At 41.7% G+C, this 15,121-nt stretch overlaps 1 protein-coding gene across 7 annotated transcripts in view; it reads left to right on the forward strand.

The window, feature by feature from the left end:
- The first annotated feature begins 8,148 nt into the window (after positions 1-8,148).
- The window catches only part of CCDC60 (coiled-coil domain containing 60), a 227,873-nt gene continuing 220,900 nt past the window's right edge, over positions 8,149-15,121 (forward strand). For all 7 annotated transcript variants that reach the window (XM_049865444.1, XM_049865448.1, XM_049865447.1 and 4 more), the window contains exon 1: positions 8,149-8,682. In XM_049865444.1, coding sequence (XP_049721401.1) covers positions 8,593-8,682 — 90 coding nt within the window. In that variant the 5' untranslated portion in view covers positions 8,149-8,592. The remainder of the gene's footprint in view (positions 8,683-15,121) is intronic.

The following is a 15,121-nucleotide window of genomic DNA, read 5'->3' on the forward strand; positions in this document are numbered from 1 at the left end:
TTCACTTCAGCTACCCCAGCTGATGTCTGACACAATCCAAGATTTTTCTTCTGCTCGATATGTCTAATTTTTAATCCCTTCAGGTGCCTTTCTTTTTGGCAAATTGGGAGGACAGAATGCCTGTCGCTTCAATTTCTTCACTTTGTATTTTGCCTAAATCAAGCAGAAATTAAGAATTAAACAGTCACTTCATATTTTTTCATATTGCAGTTGTCAAAATATTTCACTGTTGGGGGATGTATGTGCATATGTGAAAACGTGTTGGCCTCTCAGCATTTAAGGAATATGGAGAATATCAAGAAACTCTTTAAAATATCATGAGAGCAACGGTAAGACGATGATTATGGGACAAGGTCAAAAAAGGTGGCAAGCTCATGTAATGAGATGGGGAAGAGGGAAAATTGAAGTGCCTGAAGTGAAAATTGACCGCTAAAGCCCAGTCTTTAGGACCTAGCTCAAGTCTGGCCACCTGCATTATTCCAATCAACACTCATCCAGGTAGGGTTGCCCAGCAGCAGACCCTGAAACAAGGATTTGGATAAAAACCCACCGGATATAAGTAGTATATTTAGAAAGTGATCCAGAAAGGGAATGGGGAAGTGAGAAAAGAAAATAAGCCCGTGCTAGCTGCATTGGTGAGTAGGCAAATGCTGTGGGCAGTGGCGTTATCCACAGGTCAGCACTATAGGGGACCTCTGAGAGACAGGTGTAGGATATACCCCAGAGAGACCCCACATGAGGAGCGAGAAGCAGGGTAACTATCCACAAACTCCCTTAGTCATTGCTTGGAAGCTACTCCTGTGGTTGTTAACTTCCTAGCACTTGCAGCCTGTTCCACTCAAAGGCAGAAGACATTCCTATAGCCCAAACTATGTGCCACGGGGTGCCACAGCAAATTCACAGGAGAGGTAAGGAATATTTTAAATTTTCGAGGGAAACACAGCAACACCTATTGAACACTGTATGAACTACTTGCTTGAGGTAGTTGGGTTTCAACAGTAGATAGTGCAATATTCCTTTCATGATATTCTACCTTTGAAAAGCTGGGTTTTGGGCAATGGCTGTGATAAAAAGTGAGTGCTGCACAAAAATCAACGTGCTATAGAAAATGAGGGTGATGGTCCCCAATCTGACTCCAAGATATGAGAAGTTTTACAGTGCCTAATTTGTTGTTTAACAAGTGTATACATCCCATTTGTAAGCAACTGTGGCTATTTAAGAATAAAATACAAATATTATTTTTCTTTCAATGCACGTGTTATTTTTTCAGATGCCTACTACATTGTTAGGATATAAGTATTTAAGTTATGTGGACCTAACTACTTAATAAATGGGGTTCTTAGATATTTCTTTTGGCTTGGGGGTGCCATGAAGAAAAAATTACTGAGACACGAAGGGTGCCGAGAATCAAGAAAGTTGGGAAACTCTGCTGTAGCCAAAGGAAGCTCTTGGGCATAAAGGCAGCAAGGGGCCCTCACTGGGAACTGAATGTTGTGGGAACATGGACTAGCAGCTGACAACATCTACTACCATTGCCAACCTCATGTCCATGGAACCACTATGGACTAGAAACCCACTGCACAGTGACCCTGGGGTCCCCTCATATCACAGACCACACCATTCAAGAGCAGCTGGTTCCATGGAGTCCTGGACCAGTCCATTGAAGGCACAGTGGGGATATCAGCTCAGAAGCAATGGTCTGCAAGGATGGGGTGCTCTCCTACAGTTTGAAATGTAAGCATCAAATCAGAGACCTCTGTATGGCACTGTGTCCCCAGTGGGGCCAATACATGGATCCAGGAACCAAAGACAAAAACAGGAGTAGCCCCACTCCCCATCACTCCCAATGACTCACCAAGGGAATGTGTGCTTCCCATACTTGCAACTCCAGGGTCTGCAGGGTTAGGGGCCCTGGTTCCCAAAGTGAGAACACTTTGCCAGAGGATACACACGGATTATGTTGGAACTATAAGCTAATCAGCTCAAAAGGCACATGGGGCTCATGTCTAGGAACTAGAAAAGGAGTTACCATTAAAGCAGGTGTAATTGATCAGTTGTTATGCAACAGGGCTAGGGAGGAATATGTTACGGAACATAGGTGATCCACTTGGGATATACATACATATATATGTATGATCTGAGGCTAGTATATTTACCAAAGGCTCAGAACCCTCACGAATGAAGATTTGAGTCCCACCACGAGGTAAGCCACCACCAGGATCTGCTGAGGGTAGAGTGCAGGATGAGGGGAATTTAGACTGGATAGTGGGAAGAATGAGCACCAATTGCAGCATAAATATCAACTGTGGTGAGGGGGGTTGTAGTTTGTCCCACTGACCCCTAAGTTTCCTCTCAGGAAGGAGGTCCATAGGAACCATGGAGGAGATGCTCCTCGGACATTCACCCTAAAGTGGGTCAAGGTAGCACAAAAGGCCCCATAGAGGTCTCCAGCTCAGATTGCCCATCAAGACAATGCTGCAGGGAGCATAGTGGATTGACAGATGCTGCACCTCTGGCTCCACTGCATGTCCCCCCCACCCTCCATCCCAGCTGCTCCCAGGCATAGTGACCACCAAGCATAGTGGGGTTCTAGAACAGGCCATTCCTAGAAACTCATCTAACAGGCAAATTTGCCTTGAAAAGTACCCATCAGCCTGGCCTAGAGCTGCTCAGAACTCTGCTGCAGTGTGTGGGTCTCCCTACCCAATCCTTCCTTCCCTACTTCCCATTCTCCTTCAACAGATTCTCTTGCCTACTCATGCTCCCTCACCCTTTATCCTTCGCAAGCATTTTCCCCAATAAATCTCTTGCTTCTCTAATCCCATCTTGGCTTCTTGTTCTTGGACAATCCCTATTAGCACACCCTCTTGTATATACTTTCACTCTGCATGCATGGGTATGTGTGTGCATGTGTGTATGTGTGTACCCACGTGCGCGTGTGTGTGTGTGTGCGCGCATGTGTCCTCTACCCAGGTAGACTGGGAAAGCCCATGAGACTTAGGAATTTTTCTTATTAACTCTAATTGACCATAAAGGGTACTATAGGATTCCAGAAAGCATTTTGGTTCATATAATCATGAAATAATAATAGTGAACGTTTAGTGAGCACTTACTATGTGTCAGGTACTGTTCTACATGTTTTATGTACATTATGTTATTTTGATGTACGTACCATTATTCCATAATGAGAAAATTAAAGCTTGAGAAGATAAGTTACTTGCCTAAGGTAACACGGTTGGTAAGAGACCAAGTTGGGATTTAAACACTGGCTTAACTAGTACTCCATACTGTCTCTCAAGTAGATAATATCTACTTTAACAGCCGAAGGGATGATCTGAGCCTCCTCCACCTATCAAGAAGTCTAGCATCTAGTGGAATTCCTCTAGTGTCAGGGAGCTCATTACCTGCCCATGGAAAACACCCCTTTATGGACAGAGACATGGTCAAAAAGAACATCTCAAGATTTATTCTGAAATACAATGCCTACAAGGGAGACCAGTTAATATGTCTATTATTGAAATTTATGCACCAACCACTAATGCTGTCTGAAATTGATCAAACATGCGATCCAGATGCACTGATAATTACTTGTGATTGGAAACAAAGAATAAGGTTCAGTAGTTAGAAAATATGGCCTTGGTGATAGAAACAATGCTGGAAATCAAATGATAGGATTTCCCAAGACCAATGACTTATTCATTGCAAATACCTTTTTTCAACAACATAAATAGCGATAACATATGTGGACTTTGCTGGATAGAATACACAGGAATTAAATCAACTACATCTGTGGAAAGAGACGATGGAGAACTTCAACATCATCAGTGGGAACAAGGCCAGGAGCCAACTGCAGAACAAACCATCAATTGCTCATATTCAAGTAGAAGCTGAAGAAACTTAAAACAAGCCTACAAGAGCCAAAGTACAAACATGAGCATATCTCACCTGAATTTAGAGGCCATCTCAAGAATAGATTTGACACGTTGAATAGTAATGACCGAAGACCAAATGAGATGTGGGATGACATTAAAGACATCATACATGAAGAAAGCAAAAGGTCATTAAAAAGGCAGGAAAGAAAGGAAAGACAAAAATGGATGTCAAAAGAGACAATGAAACTTGATCTTGAACACAGAACAGCTAAAGCGAACTGAAGAAATGATCACGCAAATTGCCCAAACGAAGATTTCATAGGGCGGCTCGAGAAGACAAAGTAAAGTGTTATAACCACATATGCAAAGACGGAGTTAGAAAATCAAAAGGGGAGAACACACTTGGCGTTTCTCAATCTAAAAGAAATGAAGAAAAAATTTAAGCGTCAAGTTGCAATTTTGAAGGATTCTATGAGCAAAATACCGAATGACACAGGAATTATCGAGAAGACAGAAGGAATACACAGAGTCACTATACCAAAAATAATCAGTTGACGTTCAACCACTTCAGGACGTAGCAAATGATCAAGAACCAATAATACCAAAGAAAGAAGTCCAACCAGCACTGAAGGCCTTGGTGAAAAACAAGGCTCTAGGATTAGACAGAATACCAACTGAGATGTTTCAACAAACAGATGCACTCACCGGTCTATGCCAAGAAATCTGGAAGACAGCTACCTGGCCGACCAATTGGATAAGATCTACGTATGTGTCTATTCCAAAGAAAGGTAATCCAACAGAAAGTGGAAACTATTGAACAATATCATTAATATCACACAAGTAAAATTTTGCTGAAGATAATTCAAAAAGGTTGCAACAGTACATAGACAAGGCAACTTGCAGAAATTCAAGCCAGATTCAGAAGAGAACGTGGAACCCAAGATATCATTGCGGATATCAGATGGATCCTAGCTGAAAGCAGAGAATAGGAGAAAGGTGTCTACCTGTGTAAACATTTTATTGACTATGCAAAGGCATTTGACTGTACAGATCATAACAAATTACAGATAACATTGCAAAGAATGGGCATTCCAAAACACTTAATTGTACTCGTGCAGAGTCTGTACATGGATGAAGAAGCAGTTGTTAGAAAAGAAGGGGATACTGCGTGGTTTAAAATCAGGAAAGGTGTGCATCAGCATTGTATTCTTTCACCATACTTATTCAACCTGTATGCTGAGATATCAATCCGAGAAGGTGGACTACATGAAGAAGAACGCGGCATCAGGGTTACTGAACGACTTGCAATATGCTGAACAATCTTGCTTGCTGAAAGTGAAGAGGACCTGAAGCACTTACCAATGAAGACCAGAGAATACAGCCTCCAGTACGGATTACACCTCAACACAAAGAAAGCAAAAATGCTCACGACTGGACCAATAAGCAACATCATAATAAACATAGAAAAGGTTGATGTTTTCAAGGATTTTGTGTTACTTGGATGCACAATCAATACCGACGGAATCAGTAGTCAAGAAATCAAACAACGTATTGCATTGGTCAAATCTGTTGCAAAAGACTTCTTTAAAGTGTTGAAAAGCAAAGACGTCACCTTGAGGACTAAGGTGCACCTGACCCAAACCATGATCTTTTTGATCACCTCATGTGTGTGCAAAAGCTGGATGATGAATAAGGAAGACTGAAGAATTGATGCCTTTGAATTATGGTGTTGGCAAAGAATATTGGACCACTAGAAGAATGAACAAATCTGTCTTGGAAGAAGTACAGACAGAAAGTTCCTTGGAAGCAGGGATGGCAAGACTTCACCTCATGTACTCGGAACATTTTATCAGGAGAGACCAGTCCTTGGAGAAGGACATCATGCTCCGAAAAGTACAGGGTCGGCAAAAAAGAGGAAGACCCTCAAGGAGATGGATTGACACAGTTGCTGCAACAATGAGCTCAAACACAGCAACAATTGTGAGGACTGTACAGCACCAGGCAGCATTCCATTGTGTTGTACATGGGATTGCTATGAGTCAGAACTGACTAGACAGCACTTAACAATAACAACAACAACATGGACAGAGAAGGGAAATAACATTCATTGGGGCTTTACTGAGTGTAGGCTCTAATATTCATCATTTCACTTAGTCCTTCCAACTGTGTGAGGTAGACATAACCATCACCATTTTTATACATGATGAAATTGAGGCTCAATGAAGTGACTTGACCAAGGTCTCGTCACTAGTAAATGACAGAGCCACGATTTGGCCACAGGTCTCTTCAACTCCAGCCCCCTCACTGTTTCCACCTCTTACCTGGCTCTGACAGTTGAGTATTAGTAACAAAAATAAGTTCTAACGCTTATCGAGCACTTCCTTTGTACTGGGCACTGTGCTTCAGATGGATTATCCCATTCTACTTTCATCATAGTCCTGTGAGGGTTACTCTCATTGAAGCTGCTCAGTGGCCAGGTCAGTTTGATTCTAGAGCTCATGCCTTTTAAAACCATGCCCTGTTTTGTGTATTTCTTCATATTGAGCCAAAATGGACTCCTATAGAGCTAGCTGAATCAGTCTTCACCAAGCCCGTCCCTCAAAGACATAGGAAGACAGTCCTTTGTTCAGCTCTGGGCTTTACACCTTCCATTCTGTCTTGTTTTCTCATCTCTTCTCATCCCCGACCCCATCCTCTGAACACGATTCAGCGTAGCTGTATTCTCCTGAACACGCTTGCTGATTGCTTAACGCTGCCTACAAAGGAAGGGGGAGAACCAAAACTTCCCCTGAAAGGGAAGGTCAGGCTCAGGCTTCAGACAATGGTGAGAAAATAATGAGTACCAGGCCTCGGTGCCTGGAGCTGTCTGGTGAGGCGTTTTGCATTCTGTGGGGGTGTTTTCTTGCAGTGAAAGTCTCCTAAGGAGAACGTGAGGTCACTGTGTAGCCATGATGACGTCATAATCCCCGTGAGCTCCAGATTTAAGAATCAAGTATGAATCAGACTGAGCCAGTGTGAAATAATGCAAAGATCAGGCTTGCAAATCAGAAGATGTGCCATACATCCGAGGCAGGCTGAGGACCCACACCATAGCGTTACTGGAAGGATTAAATGAATTAATAAAGTGCTTAGTAGCGTACCTGGTACAGAGCCAGTGATCAATAAATAGCAGTTATTATTAATATAGCCTATGAAATGAATACTGCCTTGGGAGAATGACTAATTCTTCCTGGGGAAAGGATTGTCAAGAAATTATAATAAGAATTACCACGTAACCAGAGCTCCCCTGGAGCTCAGCCTTTATATATATTACCTGCTTTAACCCTTTAACTTGGAAGCCAAAGTTCAGTAAAATTAGGCGTCTTACCCAAGGTCATACAGCTAAGTGGTGAAGAGCTTGGGTTTTAGAATCAAATGGTTCTGGCTTTGCCTCTCAGCTCAGGCACTTGCTGTGTGACCCTAAGCATATCATTTAACTTTTCTGTGCCTCAGTTTCTCTGGTCTGAAAAATAGGGTAATAAAGCACCTGTACGAAAGAGAGGTTGTGAGGGTTGAGTTAATACATATAAAAGCACTTAGAACGGTCTATAGCACATTCTAAGCACTCAATAAATGCCATACACAGAGAGAGAGAGAGATTTGGGGGGAGGAGGCTTTGAAGAATGAGTAGGAGTTTGTCAGAAGGATAAAGGGGAGAAATAAGCATCTCAGGTTAAGATAATCATGGGGCTAAAGACAGACATTAAGCTAAGAAACCAAGACACAAGAAATCGCTAGTGAGGAGGCAGCCAGAACCCAAAACCAAACCCACGACCATCTAGTTGATTCTGACTCATGGCGACTATGTAGGACAGAACAGAACTACCCCATAGGATTTCCAAGGCTGTAAATCTTTTAAGAAAGCAGACTGCCACATACATCTTTCTTCCTCTGAGCTGCTGCCGGTTTCAAAACGCCTTTTGGTTAGCAATCCAGCGCTTTAACCACTGCACCACCAGGGCTCCTGAAGAAGCAGCAGGAGGCACCAAACCGTATGAAAGGAGGGAGAAGCTTGTAGCTGGGCGGGGAGAAAGCATAGGGGTCTTCAGGCCTGGGATGGGAAATCAGAGTTTGGCAAACTTGGCTCCCCGGCCGCCCGCCCGCTCGCGCCAGTCACTTTCTCTGGGCGAGCTCGTGACCCCACCCCCACCAATCCCAGCCAATGAGGAAGCCCTCCACAGCGTCCTGTTGCTAGGCAACTGTTGGCCCCAGCCGCGCAGTTACTGGCAGCCTTCACTCCCTGCAGCCGCCAGCAAAGCCGGGTGCTGGGGCTGCCTCAGTTCAGGTTCTTTGGGAGAGGCTGGAGGATAGGGCTCCGGGGGCCCCTCCATGGAGCCCCCCACACTTTGTCAGTGGAGTTTTATTTTTTTAGTTCATATTCGATTTTTATTTATAAGAGAGAAAGGGGGGGAAGCTCATAAAAGTTTGTAACTTTCTAAAAAGTAATTGCAAACTTCCTGGATTCCACCTTGCCCGGACTTCCTTTTCCTGTTTGTGGAAGATCCAAACGATTAGCTTTCCCAGTACCTCTTGGACAGAAATCCCTTTGGGGTCTGAGTCGCTGGGAGTTGGGAGACAGGGAGAAATTGCTGGAGCGTCTTACACCAGTGGCGGCAGACTAAGAAGGCTCTGGATAAACCCTTCCCTTGGGGACACAGGCCCAGCCAGAAAGATTTCCAAGATGACCAAGGTACCAGCCACCAAGAAGACCCAGAGCTCCCCAAACTCGGGGGCCCTGCGGCTCTTTTATGCCTCAGATCACCCAACATCGGTAAGTCTTTTCTCTCTGCCGAAACCAATCACATTTCTAAGAACAAGTGAAACAGGAATTAGCAACCAGACCAACCAGGGAGAGGGGAAGAGAAGAGAGTCAGCCTGTAATTAAATTGTCGAGACACAGCCCTGTTGTTATCAATGGCTGGTTTCTCGTAGAGAATGAAAACGCCAGGCAGAACGGTGAGCCAGGCCATCCTATTAGCCAGTAATTCCAAAATGATGGAATAAATCAGCAGTGACACTGTGGAACATCAGAAAAAAATTAAGATGAATTGTAGGTTTGCCATGGTAGAAATTATTGTCAGAGATCTGCTGGGCCCGGAGATGTGCACATCCGGAGATGTGCATGTCTTTATGGAGAGGCTGCAGAGTGTCCAACTTTGCTGTCTGAAGCCTGGCTTTGCTACTCACTAGCTATGTGACACTGAACAGACCCCTGAACCTTTATTTACTTGTGTCTGTGAGGCACAGCCCTGGTAGCGCAGTGGTTAAGAGCTCAGGCTGCTAATCAAAAGGCCAGCAGTTCAGATCCACCAGCTGCTCCTTGGAAACCCTGCGCGGCAGTTCTACTCTGTCCTGTAGGTTGCTATGAGTCAGAATTGACTCGAGGGCAATAGTTTGGTTATAAGGTATGGGTGATTGAGTGGTAGAGTTCCCACCTTCCATGTGTGTGACCCCAGTTCAATTCCCAGCCAGTGCGCCTCACGTGCAGCTACCACTTGTCTGTCGGTGGATGCCTGCATGTTGCTATGATGCTGAACAGGCTCCAGTGGGGCTTCCAGACTAAGAAAGCCTGGCAATTCTGAAACTCAGTTAACCGAAACCTCATGGATCACAACGGTGTGATCCCATTGCGCATGGAGTCGCCATGATTTGGGGGGCTGACCTAAAGGCAGCTAACAACAATGAAGTAAGAACAGTAAATCACCTAGGCAGAAATCGTATGAAGACTAAATGATGTAAGATACGGAAATTGTTTAGCGTGATGTCTAGTATACAGTCAACACTAGATAATTTATATATGTGACATGAGATACTCTGGTTGATTTGAAAGACAAAGAAAAATCGGTATGTATTTAATGACACAAGTAAGCCACAACTTTTTGTGAATTTGATTTTTTGTTCAACATTTTTCTCCTACTCTGTATGGGACCCTCTGTTGTGATCCCAGTCAGAGCAGTCAGTAGTGGTAGCCAAGAACCATGTCATTCTTCTGGTCTTGGTGTCTTGTAGGCTGTGGTTCATTATGCCTTTAGACTAGTTGCTCCCTTCAGTCTTTGGTTTTCTTTACTCTGCTTTGCTATGGATGGGAAGAGACCAATAGTTGTATCTTAGATGGCCACTCGCAAACTTTTAAGACCCCGGATGCTATTAACCAAAGTACGATGCAGAGCCAATTGACACAGATGCCCCAAGTCTATGGTCCTCTGCCTTTGAGCCCAGAAATTTCATCCCGCGAGGTGTCTGGTTATGTCTAAGAAGTTTCCATGACTGTGCCCCTTGTGTGCTCTATTGTCTGTATTAATATACATGCAGCACCTACAATTATAAATATAGAAATATCCACAACCAAACCTATATCTGCAAGTGGGTGTGCTCCCTTACACCCTCTACACCTCTTTAGCATACCTACCTACCTATGTATCCATTCTAAAACTATTATTTGTTAATTGTGCTCCCTTACACCCTCTACACCTCTTTAGCATACCTATCTACCTATGTATCCATTCTAAAACTATTATTTGTTAATACGATTGTTGCAGGATTGTCCATGTTATAGTAAATTACTATAAAAAAAAAAAAAGTTTTTTTTTTGCTCTTTATTCTTGCGTTCCTCTCAGTGTTTTTCTTTGCCTTGGTCGTGTTGTATTGACTTCCTCCATAATGTGTATTGCCTTTCCCTTCACCAATATTAACATGTGCCTTTCTACCTAGCTTGTAATTCCGTCCCTCCCCCTCCCCCCCCACCCTGGTAACCATCAAAGAATTTTTTTTTTCTGTGCGTAAACCTTTTTTTTTTTTTTTTTATAATAGTGGTCCCATACAATATTTGCCCTTTTGTGACTGACTTATTTCACTAGCATAATGTCCTTCAAATTCATCCTATGTTGTGAGATGCTTCACAGATTTGTCATTGTTCTTTATCATTGCATAGTATTGCATTGCGTGTATGTATCACAGTTTGCTTATCTACTCATTCGTTGATGGGCACTTAGGTTGTTTCCATCTTTTTGCTATTGTGAATAATGCTGCAATGAACATGGGTGTGCATATGTCTATTTCTGTCATGGCTCTTATTTCTTTAGGATATATACCTAGGAGTGGGATTGCTGGATCAAATGGTCTTTCTATTTCTAGCTTTGTAAGGAAGCACCATACCATTTTCCATAGTGGTTGCACCATTTTACATTCCCACCAGCAGTGCATAAGAGTTCTACTCTCCCCACAACTTACCCAACATTTGTTATTTTCTGCTTTTTTTTTTTTAGAAAACTAGTGCCGTTATTGTCAGGGTAAGATGGGATCTCATTATACTTTTGATTTCCATCTCTCTAACGGCTTTTTTTTTTTTTAACGGCTAATGATCAAATTTCTGCATGTGTTTGTCAGCTGCCTAAATGTGTTCTTTGGAAGCATTTGTTCATATCCTTTGCCCACTTTTTACTGGATTGTTTGTCTTTCTGTTGTTGAGATGTTGATGTTTTCCATAAATTTTAGAGATTAGACCCTTATGGGATATATCATAGTCAAAAATTCTCTCCCAGTTTGTAGGTTCTCTTTTTACTCTTTTGGAGAAGTCTTTTGATGAGCATAAGTGTTTAATTTTATCTAGTTCATCTTCTGTTGTTTGTGCATTTTTAGTTATGATGGGTATTCTATTTATGCCATATATTAGGACCCACAGCATTACCCCTATTTTTTCTTCCATGATCTTTATAGTTTTAGGTTTTATACTAGGTCTTTGACCCATTTTGAGTTAGTTTTTGTGTATGTATGAGGTATGAGTCCTGTTTCATTTTTCTACAGATAGACATCCAGTTTTGCCAGTATCATTTGTTAAAGATTGTCTCTTCCCCATTTAATGGACTTTGGCCCTTTGTCGAAGATCAGCTGCCACAGGTGGCTGGATTTGCGTCTGGGTTCTCAATTCTGTTCCACTAGTCTATGTCTGTCATTGTACAAGTACCAGGCTGTTTTTATTACCGTGGTTATATAGAGGTTCTGAGATCAGGTAGTGTGAGGCTTCCTACTTTGTTCTTCTTCAATAACACTTTACTTATCCGGGGCCTCTTTTCTTTCCATGTAAGTTGGTGATTAGTTTTTCCGTCTTGTTAAAGAATGCCGTTGAAATTTGGATCGGGATTGCATTATTATCTATAGGGTGCTTTAGGTAGATTGATGTTTTCACAATGTTAAGTCTCCCTATCCGTGAACATGGTATATCTTTCCACTTATGTAGGTCTTTTTGCTTTCTTGCAGTACTGTTTTGTAGTTTTCTTTGTATAGGTCTTTTACATCCCTGGTTAGATTTATTCCTACGTATTTTATCTTTTGGGGGGCTCCTGTAAATGTTATTGTTTTCTTGATTTCCTTTTTGATGTTCTCTTTGTTGGTGTAGAGGAATCCAATGATTTTTTACATTGGTCTTGTATCCTGCTACTTTGCTAAATCCTTCTATGAGTTCCAGCAGCTTTCTTAAGGAATCTTTGAGATTTTCTACATATAGGATCATATCATCTGTGAATAAGGATAGTTTTGCTTCTTCCTTTCCAATTCGGATGTGCGTTATTTCCTTTACTTGCATTATTGATCTAGGTAGGACTTCCAGTACAATGTTGAATAAGAGTAGTGATAAAGGGCATTCTTGTCTGGTTCCCATTCTCAGAGGGAATACTTTCAGTCTCTTCCCATTGAGAATAACATTGGTTGTTGGTTTTGTATAAATGTGCTTTATCATACTGAGGAATTTCTTTTCTATTCCTATTTTGCTGAAAGTTTTTTTTTTTTTAAATCAGGAATGGGTATTGAACTTTATCAAATGTCTTTTCTGCGTTGATTGGGATGATCACACGATTCTTTTATATATGTGGTAGATTACATTGATTGATTTATTTAATGGTGAACCATCCTTCCATACCTGACATGAATCCTACTTGGTCATGATATATTATTTTTTTTGATAAGCTGTTGAATTCTATTGGCTAGAATTTTGTTGAGAATTTTTGCATGCAATTAATTACTTTTGTGTGTGGCCTTTCTAGCCATGGTCTTATGACTCCCACACAGTTGACTGGGTACGGCTGTGCAAATAAGATAATTGTGGCCCACCACGGGGATTGGTCAGTTTTGCCTTAAAAAAGAGCCAATTCCAGGCAGAGAGGGGGAGCCTGCCACCACCAACGAAGGAGAGACCAGCAGGAGAGACCCAGCAGCAGACACATGGCAGCAGGAGATGGCACAGTGGACTTTCCAGCCTACACAGAAAGCTGAGTATCCCTGAGCAGAGATTGAGGGCCAGGGAGAGGCCTGCCTACAAGCACAGCTGGGGAGAGGCAATTCTGATGGAAGAACTATATCCTGAGTATTCTTGAGCCTGAATTGTAACTGTTACTTCCCTAATAAACCCCATGGTTGTGAGTATGGTCTGTGCGTTCTGTGTGGCCATTGCAATGAATTATTGAACCCAGTAGAGAGTGTTGTGGGAGGGATGGTTGGTGCCAGAATTAGTAAAGATGGTGAAGAGAGGAGGCGTCTCTGACCGTCTCATGGGAATCAGCCTAGGGCTGTTGATCTTGATTCTCCTTCCCCCTAGTGGGGTTGGAAGAGGTGAGACTACCTCCAAGCTGTTTTTATAGCATATATTTTCATGAGGGATATTGGCCTGTAGTTTGTTTGTTTTTTAATGGTGTCTCTGCTTGGCTTTAGTATCAGAATTATGCTGACTTCACAGAATTAATTCAGGAGCATTCCTTCCTGTTCTATGCTCTGAAATAGATTGAGTAGTACCGGTATGAGCTTTTCTCTGAAAGTCTGGTAGAACTCTCTAATAAAACCATCTTGGCCAAGGCTTTTTGTTGTTGTTGGAAGTGTTTTTCATTATCTTTTCAATCTCTTGTACTGGGTTTGTTCAGTTTTTCTACCTCAGCTTATGTTAGTTTAGGTAGGTAATGTGTTTCTAGAAATCTGCCCATTTCTTCTAGGCTTTCAAATTTTTGGAGTACAATTTTTCATAGTATTTTGTTATGATCCTTTTTTATTTCACTTGGTTTTGCTGTTATGTCACCCATCTCATTTCTTATTTGAGTTATTTGCTTCTTCTTCTAGCTTTCTTTTGTCAGTTTGGCCAGTTGATTTATTGATACTTTCAAAGATTCAGTTTTGGTCTTGTTGATTCTTTCTCTTGTTCTTCTGTTCTCTATTTCATTTATTTCTGCTCTGATCTTTGTTATTTCCTTTCTTCTGGTAACTGTGGGCATCTTTTGCTGCTATCATTCTATTTGTTTGAGTTGTAGGGTGAATGTTTTGATTTTGGCCCTTTTTTCTTTTTGGTGTGTATATTTATTGCTATAAATTGACTTCTGAGCACTGCTTTTGCAGTGTCCCCAAAGTTTTGGTATGCTGTGTTTTCATTCTCATTTGATTCCAGGAATTTTTATCGCATCTTTGATTTCTTCTATTACCCAGTGGATTTTACCAAGGTGCTATTCAGTTTCCATACATTTGTTTTGTTTTTTCTGTTGCTTATCCTGTTATTGATTTCTATCTTAATAGCATTCTGATCAGACAAGATGTTTTGTATGATTTCTATGGTTATAAATTTACTGAGGGTTGCTTTGTGGCCAAAGATGTGGCCTATTCTGGAGAATGATCTATATGTGTTAGAAAAGAATGTATACTTTGCTCCTGTTGGATGGAGTGTTCTGTATATGTTTATGAGGTTGAGTTGGTTGATTGGGGCATTTAGATTTTCTGCATTTTGTTGAGTTTCTTTCTAGTTGTTCTGTCTTTCAGTGAAAGTGGTGTGTTAATGTCTCCTACTATTATTGTGGAACTATCTATTTCTCTTTTCAGTGCTGTTAGAATTCATGTATTTTGTAGTACTGGCATTGGGTATATAGGTGGTTATTGTGGCTCTTGCTGGATTGACCCTTTAATCATTAAAAAGTGTCCTTCCTTATTTTTTATGGCGGATTTGCCTTAAAGTCTCTTTTATCAGAGATTAATATAGCCACTCTTGCTCAGTTTTGGTTATTGTTTGCTTGATACATTTTTTTCCATCCTTTGAGTTTTAGTTTATTTATACCTTTGTGTCTAAAGTGTGTTTCTTCAGCCATTTAAGATGCATCAATTGGTCCAACCCACCTGGAGCAAAGGAGAATGAAGAACACCAAAGACACAAGGAAAATATGATCCCAAGACACAGAAAAGGCCAC

The sequence above is a fragment of the Elephas maximus genome, chromosome 22, assembly GCF_024166365.1.
Source record: "Elephas maximus indicus isolate mEleMax1 chromosome 22, mEleMax1 primary haplotype, whole genome shotgun sequence".
In the NCBI taxonomy this organism is placed as follows: domain Eukaryota; kingdom Metazoa; phylum Chordata; class Mammalia; order Proboscidea; family Elephantidae; genus Elephas; species Elephas maximus.